The 11841-nt window shown below is 44.5% G+C and overlaps 1 protein-coding gene across 1 annotated transcript in view; it reads left to right on the plus strand.

The window, feature by feature from the left end:
* The window catches only part of LOC135116486 (zinc metalloproteinase nas-4-like), an 11787-nt gene extending 1154 nt beyond the window's left edge, over nt 1-10633 (plus strand). Inside the window, exons 2-6 of the mRNA XM_064033975.1 lie at nt 7527-7697; nt 7990-8107; nt 8457-8647; nt 9797-9930; nt 10390-10633. Of these exons, the coding sequence (XP_063890045.1) occupies nt 7527-7697; nt 7990-8107; nt 8457-8647; nt 9797-9930; nt 10390-10470 (695 nt within the window). The 3' untranslated portion in view covers nt 10471-10633. The remainder of the gene's footprint in view (nt 1-7526; nt 7698-7989; nt 8108-8456; nt 8648-9796; nt 9931-10389) is intronic.
* Nucleotides 10634-11841: the final 1208 nt, after the last annotated feature.

The following is an 11841-nucleotide window of genomic DNA, read 5'->3' on the forward strand; positions in this document are numbered from 1 at the left end:
ACGTGAGTCTAAATGATTTGCCAAACTTGGCAAATCTGGTACACTCTGTAACCAAGTCAACATTTCCTGGATCCCTGACCTATCATTCTTAACATATATAAATATTGTTCCGGCACTGGGGGTGACGTTGGTGGCGCTGTACCACCTAGTGGTGAAGCTGGGCGTTGGCAGCGCTGTAGTGAGCTGTTGGGTAGTAGTGAAGCTGGAGACCGCCGGTTGGCTAGAGCGCTAGCCAATCACCTGCGACCCGTTTCCATGTGGGTAGCTGCCACCGCCGGAGAGGCAGAGTGCGACCGTCTCCGGCCTACACATCACCTGTGCTGACAAGCTAAGAAGATGCCTGCTACGCTATGACACTTGTCATCCGCCGCTGCCACTACGTGACTGACTGCGCCCCGAAGCACGCTGTGAGGATTGTGTGCCCTGGCAACCTGAGACATTGGCTACCGGGGGCTGAGGTGTGTGCGCGATACCTACGTAGTCCGTAACGGTACGGACTGCGGGTGGAGGCAATTGTGTGACGCTACCTGTGTGGCGAGACACGTTACTCTGCGATACTGGACGCTGTGCTGTGGTGAGGCCGTTGAGGTGCGTGCCTTGCTTGTACTGTGACGTGTACTGTGTGTCATGTGTCCTGTAGTGCCGCTCTGTGGCGTAAATAAAGACAGGAATGCCCTCCCCTCTCAGTAGTCTGTTGAGTCCAGACAGTGAGCGTGTGTGCTTATCTCGCTTTTCACTAGCCAAACGAACCTGACGACGGTGGTGGATCGCTATTGTGTGCTAACCGCTTCTTGACTGCTGCTGTGATAAATGAGTACCTGAAGGCGCTTGAAGGATGAAGGGGGGACATCACAGCAGTTCGATATCGGTAGCGGGATCTGTGGGTTGTGCAAGTGAGCTGTGCAGTTCGTACTTTGGCTAGTGGAGTGCTGGGCGTGCGAGCACGATGTCTGACTCAGAAAGCATAGGCACAGAGGCGATGGAGGACAGCGACCAGCAGTGGCAAGATCTGACAAGCATGCTTACTGCGATGGCACGGAAAATGGACAGACAGGAGCAGAAAACAGACATGTAGGCACAGAGCGTAGCCAAGACACTGGACGGGCTGCAGGAAGGATTGTAAGCTGTGACAAGGGAAGCGAGGCGGTTCACAACAGAACAATGTGAACGGCTCCAGGACGACCGTGCGCAGCAGCTGGTCGAATGGAAGGTTAAGAGCGAGGAGCGGGCGGAAGCCGATGAAGCGAAATTGAAGATGAGGAAGGAAGTAGCTGGACTGCGGCGCTCCGTGGAGAAGCAGTCGTACCCCCATTTTCACTGGCGCAAGTTGACGGCATGTGTGGGTGGACTGAGTGTCCTGGACAGGCAGGACAGGGCCACTTCTATGCCAGGTCGGAGCCTGGGGACACACTGTGCAGGTGAGAGGGGACAGACCGGCGAGCGGGCAGGGTCGCCATTACCTGCTGTGGGCCATGCGTGGTTCACGCCCTGACCACATCCCTCAACCCACACCACGCAACCCGTCTCCACCTCTCTCCATCACGGCTTCCCCTCGGATTGCTGGTGGAGCTCCTGGCCAGCGCAAACCAGCAGAATATGACGGCCAAATGGCTTGGGAAACGTACCAGGCTCAGTTTGAGCTGCTCGCCCAAGGACAGGACTGGAGCGCTGAGGACAAAGCCCTTCAGTTCGTGGCCAGTCTGCGTGGACCACAGCTGGAGATCTTGGCACACCTGACGACAGGGGAGCGGTCGTCCTACAGGAAAGTGACAGAGGCGCTGAAGAGGCGCTTTTGCAGCATCTTTCAGTCGGAGGTGTACCGGGAACGACTGAAGGGCAGAGCACGTCAGCCGGGTGAGTCACTGCCTCAGCTGGCTCAATCTGTGGAGTCGCTGGTACAGCGAGTGTATCCAGCCGCCCTGGAGGACAAAAGACAGTGCCTACCGGGAGCTGAGGTGTGTGCGCGATACCTATGTAGTCCGTTACGGTGCGGACTGCGGGCGGGGGCAATTGTGATACTACCTGTGTACTGTGACGCTACCTGTATGGTGAGACACGTTACTCTGCGATACTGGATGCTGTGCTGTGGTGAGGCCATTGGGGTGCGTGCTTTGCTTGTACTATGACGTGTACTTGTGTGCCATGTGCCCTGTAGTGCTGCTCTGTGCTCTAAATAAAGACAGGAGTGCCAGGTGAAACTGTGTCTTTCCCTCTAAATAGTATGTTGAGTCCAGACAGTAAGCGTGTGTGTCTGCCTCGCTATTCGCTAGCCAAACGAACCCAACGATAGTGGTGAATTTCTATTGTGTGCTAACCGGCCCCTTGGTTGCTACTGTGGTGAGTGTGTACCTGAAGGCACCTGAAGGCTGAAGGCGGCTGTCACAACAATATAAATATTCATTCACCCATCTTAATTCACTTTTTCATTCGGTCTTCATTCACTCGTCCCTTCCATCTCCGCAGCAGGTGATCTTCCTCAATGAATTGTAGTCAGAACTTGGATTACGTCCTGATGTCTCTCCACCCCTCACAGCCAGTAAATTGCCCAGCAGGGCCTGTCCATACCTCTTGTGAGGAAATCGTTCCCTAGTAATGTGTGACAGAGTTAGTGGGGCCTGTCCACCATCTTCCCAGAGTGGTTCCCTCTTCCAGTCCTTTTAGGGCTCAGACTAGGCCAAGGAGAGTTAAAGCAGGCAGTCAAAGGACCGGTCCACTTGACCAAAAAATACTCCTCACCCTTTTTTTTTCTTAAATACAAACACAAAATATAACTTAATCCTAAGCACCATAGGCGTCTTTCAGAAGACATATTTCTGTCAAGTACACTAGCATTCCTCTATGAGGCGTTGAGGAGGACGTCTCATCCAAGGTGATGGTTCATTTTCAACCCCATCATCACATGACACTTTTTGGGAGGGGCTAGCAGCCACTCTTCTGGTTTTGCACAAGGCTTGACCTTTTCTGTGGCCCTTTGTAACCTTCATCCTGTGTACAGGACTAGCACCCACTCTTCTGGTCCTTCACAAGGGTTGACGTTTTCTGTGGCCCTTTGTAACCTTCATCCTGTGTACATATTTTCCATGAGATAGCTGCCTCCATCCCTATATAATTCAATCACCCAATAGGGTCCATCCCATTTCAGAGTTAACTTCCGGCAGATACTTGGAAAAGTAGTTTCCCTTTTTACCCAGAGAAGTGCTCCGACACCCACCGTCTGATTCTTCCTACGCCGGTTTGAGGTGTTTCAGGAGCGTCTGGTGAGTGTCAGATGTGACTGGCGAATGACCCCGTGAGCGATGTCCATCCCTTTGGCTCCTCTATCCACACTAGGTAGGGGCGTACACACCCTGTATGGAACATGTCTTCCAAAGAAGGCAAAATAAGGCTGAGCTCTAGTGGACATGTGGACTGCGTGGTTTAGGGCCGTCTGACAGGCAATAAGGTGTTGCAGCCATCTGAGAGGGTATCAAGCACAGAGAGTAGAAAGGATCGTCTTCAGAGGGCGATGAATTCTTTGTGATGTTGTTGTCTCTCGGGTTGCACGGCGTTATGTAATGCGCCGTAATGTGATGTTGGGCCAGGAAGTCTTGGTATTGGTTAGACAGGAACTCCCCTCCATTGTTGGAGACCAAAGACTGAGGTACTCTGAAGTCTGGCACATAGCTCTCCGATGCATTAATGACTAATTGAGTGCATTTCTTTTATAAAGGTAAAAAATTCAACAAAACGGATATAGTGGTCAATTATGGTGGACATATCTAAGGCCCTGAGTTCCTGTCACCATGTCTCTCAAGCGGTTGGTGTGTGGGAGGTGTTTCTTGCCACTGTTGCTGTAACCCTGAGGTATCCTTAAATCTTTGACAAACAACGCAATTTTTTTACATGCACACAGGTTTCTGATTTCAAATTGGCCTAATAGAAAAATTCCTCGACCTTGGCAATGGACTTCTTTTGTCCCAAATGCCCTGTCGATATGTGCAAAAAACTTAATGCTTTGCTCTTTAAACTTTGAGGAACTACCAGGCAATAATGTAAGCTTCCATCGGTCTTTCCTCTGGCATAATATAAAATCTTGTCCTGTACTACAAACTATTCCAAAACGGTTTTGGGGTTTTGTGGGCAGCCTTCCTCCTTCCAAATACTCTACAGTTCTTTCCACCTAACATCCTCCTTTTGGACCTGTACAAAATTTTGGGCTGTCAGACCTAAGAAATCTGTCTGTGCCTGACGTGTCTGCACTACCCTAATTGGTCTGAATAAGTTGTCTGCCACTAGGTTGTGTTTACTCTTTAAGTACTTTATATTATATGAGTATTCTCGTATTTCAAGAATCCACCTATTCATGCGAGGGCTTTTTGTTTTCCTTTTGAAAATGCTAGTTAATGGTTGGTGGTCTGTATAAATGGTAAATTTATTTCCCTAGAGGCAGTGATGGAAATTTTGGCATGTTAGTCTACACCTATTACCTCTCTATCAGTGACTGAGTACCAGGTCTCTGTAGGGATTAATTTCTTTGAAAAATATCCAATGGGTTGGTTACTGCCATCAGGCTGTATCTGGCTAAGAATTCCCCCAACATGAGTTTTACTGGCATCAGTGGTGACCAGAAAAGGTTGTGATAAATCTGCCCCTAACAAGACAGGATTGTGAGATAGTACTTCCTTCAGTTTCTCAAAAACTAATTTACACTTCTCTGTCCACTTGAATATGACACCTTTCCCTTAAATTTGTGTAGGGATACGGCTATTTCTACAAAGTTTGGGATATGTTTCCTATAAAATGAAGCCATGCCCAGAAAACGTCTGACCTCCTTGACTGTCTTAGATGAGGAAACTTGTTGGATAGTCTCCACATTGTTTGAATCTGTTTTGCATCCTTCCTTCAAAACAACATGACCTAAAAATTTAACTTCAGCCTCTCCAAATTTACATTTACTTAAATTTAGTTTCATCCCATTCTGTTAGAGGACCTTAAGTACTTTGTTAATTCTTTCTACCGTAGCAGGGAAGTCTGGTGACCACAAGAAAACATCATCTAAGTAGCTTGTTACCCATCCTTCCCTCAATAATGGGGTTAAGATGGTGGCCATTTCCCTAGAAAATATGGCAAGGGAACATGAAAGGCTAAATGGTAATCTCGTGAGCCAGTACAATGATGTCCCATCACTGAAGGAGGTGACATCTTGTGATTGTTTGTTTAACATCACCTAGAAGTAGGCCTCTAATTCTAAGGTGATGTAGTACTGATGGCCTGAGACTTGCTCTATTAATTAATTTAGTCTAGGGAAGGGGTAGATGTCGGCAGCCAGGTGCTGGTTCAATTTACGATAGTTCTGGCACATTCCTTTGGTGCCATCAGACTTATTCACTAGTACTATGGGATTTAACCAGGCTGTGGTGGAGGGTTCTATGATTCTGCAGTTCTCCATTTTCTCTAACATGTCCCTAATTATGCCCTTTGCTGTTTCTAAGTTTCTGGTTGGAGTGGGGGTCTGCGAATTCAATATTATCAGGAGGAGTTGTGAAAGTCCCAATCTCTCCTTTCTCAAGCAAAAATGCTTGATCGTGTGTCATAGCTGTCCTTTCTAAATTTTTCCTCTGAATTAATTTTTTATATTGCCATATTTTGCTGGACCAAAAGGTCTTTTAATTTAGCTTTCTGGTTTCCCAGGGCAGTAGACTGCTGAAAGTGGGCACCAAATACATCCTTGATGCATGGTGCGAAAAAAAAAGTGTACTTCGCCTTTCTCCCATTGGCCAAATAAGGTACCTGTTTTAAAAGTAGTACTTGTAAAAGTTTAAGGAATTTCTTGATTTCAGTTTATTAGAACGCAAAATGGGTGACTGGTAACATTGGCAATATATTACTAATGTAGTTCCTATTTTCTCTTTGACTGGTAATGATAGAAACTTTGATTGGTGGGGGCCGAGGGTGATCTTGTAGGTTGTGTGGAGATTATTATGAGGAGAGGAGATGATCATTGAAGGATTTATTTCTGTAATTCTTTTGATTTTACTTTTATGGCAGACTACTCTTATGGGATAAGGCCTTCTCCCCCACACTTCGGTCATGTTCTTAACGTCCCACAGAAATGATGACTTCTTAAGGAGGTCACATCCTGTAAGGATGTCTGAAGGGAGGTAGCTATTTGGCACCACTGGTACCCACTGTTTAGTAATACCCTCACTTCTCACTTCTACCTTCAGCAGGGCAGATCCCGAAAGTCTAATGGAAAACCCTGCAATATCCTGTAAGGCAGGAAGTTGTCTTAAGCGATTTATTTCCCCCTAATCTTTTCCCTGTTTCTTCCTTGATGATAGAATAATAAGAGTAAGTCTACTAGGGCGGAAATGACATTAACGTTCACCAGTAACGAAATTACTTTTTTCATATCTTCCTGTTCTAGTCAAATTTGGCGATTCACACGACCTGGACAACCTGGCCTCACCTACGACAACTTTGTCTATGGCAGTCAAAGCATGATCTTGGCCCTGGGGCTTTAACACACTGTTCAAGATTATGAGTATGGGTGTTGCAATAGGCACAGTAAGTATCAGGTTTTAGGGTGGGTGTCAACGCCTCTCAGGCTGCCTAAGTGGTGTCTTCGTCTTTCCCTGGGGTGACTTGGGGAGACTGGTGTGGGGAGTTAGTCAAGGTTCGTAGTTGATTTGGGTTTTTGGTTACGGTTTCTACTTGTTTCAGATTTCTAACTCCTCATCCCTACCCTCACGTGACTGCGGTTCCTGTGACCTGGGAAGGGCTATGGGCTCCTTTTTAATCCGGTTGATTTCAGGGACTCTGATGTTCATCATCAACTGTCACTGATAACTCTATTTTTTCCATAAATTTTGACACTGAGTAACCTTCATCTAGGAAACTCTCTGTTTTCTCCTTCACTTCCCTAGGTAATCCTTACCATATTTTCATCCTAATAGTTTTGTGCCTGTTCGGAAATTCCTCAATGGGGAATTTTTGTCTCTAGCACAGTGTACTTACAGATAAATTTATTTGAAAAAGCTTGTGGGCTTCCCCCTCCAAGTCATATTGTTCAGAGTCTAAATTTTGCCAAGCTCTATTTACATTGACTTCCACAGTGAACTTAGTATGCATCAAGGTACACAATCCTCTACACGAAAGTTCACCCTGCTGTTGTTTATTATGGACCAGCATAGCTATTTCTGGGCTAAGTCTACTCTTGGCTACTTTAACCAAGGTTTCATCATGGGAAGCAACTTGTTCCACCAGTTCCACAAACATTTGCAGCCTCGATGCCCTTCAATCCTTTCCTCTCCTTTCTAACAGTCATATCACAAAGGTAATCCATTCTCTCCCTACTGTTTACATTTCCTGTATAACACTCGCTTATAAATCCTTTCTAAAACTCTCATTGTTACTTTTCACAATGCTTCCTTATTCCGCCCCAACAGTTTTTTCTTTATTTTCCAACATTCTTCCTTAGCACAGACCTCAGCTATTCTTCCTTTCTAACACTCCTCCTTATCACACCCCTTTGTTTCTTTCCCCAGAGACGGGCAAGGAATGGACGCCGCAGTCTCTGGTGAACCCTGACGAGCTTGGTGACTACTTCGAGGGCGATATCGTGCTGCCCCTCCCCCCAATGGGCAGAAATGGAAATATTGATGAGAAGTACCACTGGCCGAGAGGAAAAGTGGCTTACGAATTCGACACTACTTACTGTAAGAGAGAGAGAGAGAGAGAGAGAGAGAGAGAGAGAGAGAGAGAGAGAGAGAGAGAGAGAGAGAGATCCCACTTCTATCTCTTACCATGACTTTCACTACTAACCGACAAGAGAGTTACAAAATGTCTATCAGTATGTATCTATATCTGTAAGACCCCAGCTGTACCCAAAGATTATACATGAACCGTACACTCCAATCACCCATAGCTTCCCAGAAACCACGTAAAATAAGACTACAGATGATCCAACACCTTGCCTTCCACTTAACACCGTGTCTTCGTCCTCTCCAGCTGAATCCAACAAGGACAAGGTGAGGAAACTCATGAACGAGTATGAGACACAAACGGCAGGCTGCATCTCCTTTCACGAGCGCACCAGTGAGGGCGACTACATTCTCTTCAAGCACGAGTAAGGACAGATGAATACTGTAGTGAAGCGTTGGTGTTGAAGAAATTAATGACACGTCTTATAGTTTTATGAGTGACGTGTAATTTGTCTTTGAAAACACTAGTAACTTCCACTAAAGCATGTCAACTGTCTGGATTCGATGATGTGACTTTGTTAATTTATAGCCAGTCATGAAAACACCTTGAAAACACCAATTCTTCCACAAAGACACGTTAAAATTCACTGATAACAGATAATAAAACGTTGAAAGAAGTACATATTGATTTTAAGGGCTACTTAAAAATCCATTCACTCTTCTATGGAATATTTTCACACGCTATTCGTTAAACTATTCCTCACCCCTTGCCAGTAACAAGTACGGGTGCCACAGCTCAGTAGGCAAGCAAGGCGGTAGGCAGAGCATTAACTACCCCCAGTGGTGCCTTGACAACTTCGGCTCCATGCTCCATGAGATGCTCCACACTCTAGGCTTCCACCACGAGCAGTCCCGCTACGACAGAGATGACTATGTGACCATCATGTGGGAGAACATTGAGGCTGGTGCGTGGCTATGTGTTTGCCTTCTGTGTTTACTGAGTTGTACATTGGATCTGATAGGATCTTATTTTGAAACACTTCTACTCCATACTTCACCATCTTTCAAAGGGTTCTGGTTAAAATGACATTGTTTTTAGGGGTGATTTTACGGTTCTAGCAACATATCAACAAGATTTCTACATTATTAACAGGAAACACTCTTGAGAACCCGGATGATTATCTCTGTGGCCTCTGAAAACTCTCTATCACCACTCCTTCCGACAAGACGTAAAATAATAAGTATGACCATTTTGAATTGAGCGTTTGGGCGTTGTCCCTTCTGGGGATTTCCCGGCGCTACCAAACCTTGTACTGGGCAATTATCAGATTAGAGCCTATATGTTGCTAATAACCTTGCTACCCACACACCATCTTTCTCTCTCTCTCTCTCTCTCTCTCTCTCTCTCTCTCTCTCTCTCTCTCTCTCTCTCTCTCTCTCTCTCTCTCTCCATTGTGAATTTCGTTTAAATGTGATAGGTTTTCTTTAAGATGTGATATTTCCCTTAAACTATGATGTTATATTTTTATTCTTCAGTTTCGACCTTTTTCCACATCACCATCGAGGTAAAAAAAAAGTCAAGACACACTGGTGCGTTTCGCTGTTCAGGCAACAGTTCTTGAGGGGTCGAGTAATGACCTCCTATTAGCCTTTTCTTCCAAAAAATACTTATTTACTGAATAAGTAAGCTCTTTTCTCGGCTGTCGAGGTGACAAGAGAGAGTAGAAGTAGCTTCCATCATGGCTGACAGGGCGAGAGGAAGTGACCATGATTAACACGGTCACTCTGACCGTGTGACCTCACTCGGTCGTCCATGGAGACGTGACAACGCCTGGAGGAAACATTGCCAAGTATTGTGGTGTTTGCAAAAAAAAAAAAAATGCAAGTATCATAAAGAAAACATATATTACACTACCTTGCCTTTTTTAGAGCATCACAGAAAATACTTGACATGAGGTGTGTTTTGGTATAAGTGTGGCAGCGCCGCAGGCCGGGAAATCTCCAGACAGGATAACGCCTAAACGCTCAATTCAGGATGGTCAGACCCACTCTAAACAACACTTCTCCGAGACGACGAACACTACTGACACACTGACGTACCTTCCCTTCCCCAGGACAAAAGCATAACTTCCTAAAGTATTCAAGCAGCGTGATCAGCGGCTTCGGCGAGGACTACGACTACGGCTCTATCATGCACTACTCGGCCCATTCTTTCTCCTCCAACGGCGAGAAGACTATCGTGACCAAGGTGCGTTAAGAGACGAAGAAGGATAATAACAATACTCCCACGTTTTTCTACCTTGTTTCTTCACTTTTTCGCTAGTTTTCAAGATGGTAAACCAAGATAATAGAAAAACTGATACTTCTCTAGTTTTCTTCCTGATTTTTTTTTTTCGTAATTTTCAAGAAAGGATAATTGGATAACAGCGATACTCCTGTTTTCCTTCCTGTTTCTTCATTTTACTCGTAATCTTCAGAAAGGAAAACAACCTAACTTAGATAGCTCGTTTGGCCCACTGATGACGCTGAATCCTTGTTAAAACTGTCACTAGAATCATGAAAACGTTCTTGAAATCCCCGCATCTTCTACTACAACCTGTTTAAAATAGTCGAAATAACGTTAAAAGATTTCAGAGTATGGTTCCTGTAACTCCAGACCATCGTTTTGCTCTCTTCGTTTAATTGCATTTACATTCTCCCCCTGCAGGAGCCCAACATTCATATCGGACAGCGCGCTGCCCTGAGTGACGTGGACTGGGCCAAACTGAAGAAGATGTACAAGTGTTAAGTGACGGCTACTTGCCAGCGCATCACGGCGTTCAGTCCTATCGGCTGACACCAGTTAAAGAACAGAAGTGCCGTACAATATAAATCAGTATCTTATATAGTGTTTATGATGATTGTGTACCTCAAATTATAAAGTACAGATTACGTCCAAGAAATTGTGTTTACTTGATACATTAGGTGAGGAAAGTAACTGGGTGCTTATGGACGACTGTCTGGACCCTTGCACGTGTGCTTCGTCTCTTTCACAATCAGAAAGAGTTAACATCGAAGCATGGACACTTCCCAAGCATTGTTATTGGCTAATTGTAATGCAGCGATGTAAATTACCCTAAACAAACAGCGACTGCCACGTTAGGCTTGCTGGTTTTTCGCACCTCACCTTACAGTGTTTTGTTCTTGAGTTTAATATTTAAGGAGGTATATCAGCTATTTCAGCCATTTTCGCTAAAACTCAATCATTTTGAAATTTTTATTATAAATGTGTCTTGATGATAAACTTAAGCTGTCCCAAGATGATGGCGATAACTGTTAAAAAAAAAAAAACGAAAAAATAGCTAATTTAGTCCGCCTAGCATATAAAGAATGACGTAATTATGACTTTCCAAAATTGCTTTAAATTTCGTCTGATTAAAACTGGATACTTTGGAGTTTTATCTGACTTTTTTTTTTCCATTTTACATGTTTGTGCGATTTTTAGTAAAATTTTATTTTTTTGTCAAAAAAAAAAAGTGAAAAATTAGAGGAAAATCTGACTGGAAGATTTGGTAAAATATAAAATTCCGATCAGACTAAGATCTAAAATATTAAATGGTGATCATGAAAAAATAAAATAATAAAATAGCGGAGTTATTAAAATGCAAAATCGAAAAAGCTGGTTTCGTGAAAACGAGGCGCAAAAATGAGTCTCCAACCCAACAGAAGTTTTGAGGCTAGTAAACCAGTTCTCTCTAGAAACGTTTTTTTTTTTTTGTTTTTTTTTTTTTTTATTAGTGATCTGTCCATCCCGTTGTCCTGCTTGAGGCCCTTGTGAAGTATGGAGGTGTATGGCAGGCCGAGACAGCGATGGAGATTGCTGGCTACGTAACCACTGTTGTACTCCATCGTCGCCTCAGCTATTATGAAGTTGAACTTTCTTTTTGTAGCCATATGCGGCTGTGGAAGGACTCATTTGGGTTCTGTGTGAGTACCTGCAGACATCTTTTCATCATTTCATCTTTTAGTAAGCCGAATATACACTCTCTTCACTAATTCCAGCTGTTCTGTGAGAGGGAGAAGAATATCTCCCATCTCTCGATGGCTTGATAGTGTTTCACTTTTTGCTACTGCAGTCTGGAAATTCGAATAAGCGTGTGAGAAACCTATTCTGCTTTTT

The sequence above is a fragment of the Scylla paramamosain genome, chromosome 31, assembly GCF_035594125.1.
Source record: "Scylla paramamosain isolate STU-SP2022 chromosome 31, ASM3559412v1, whole genome shotgun sequence".
In the NCBI taxonomy this organism is placed as follows: Eukaryota; Metazoa; Arthropoda; class Malacostraca; order Decapoda; family Portunidae; genus Scylla; species Scylla paramamosain.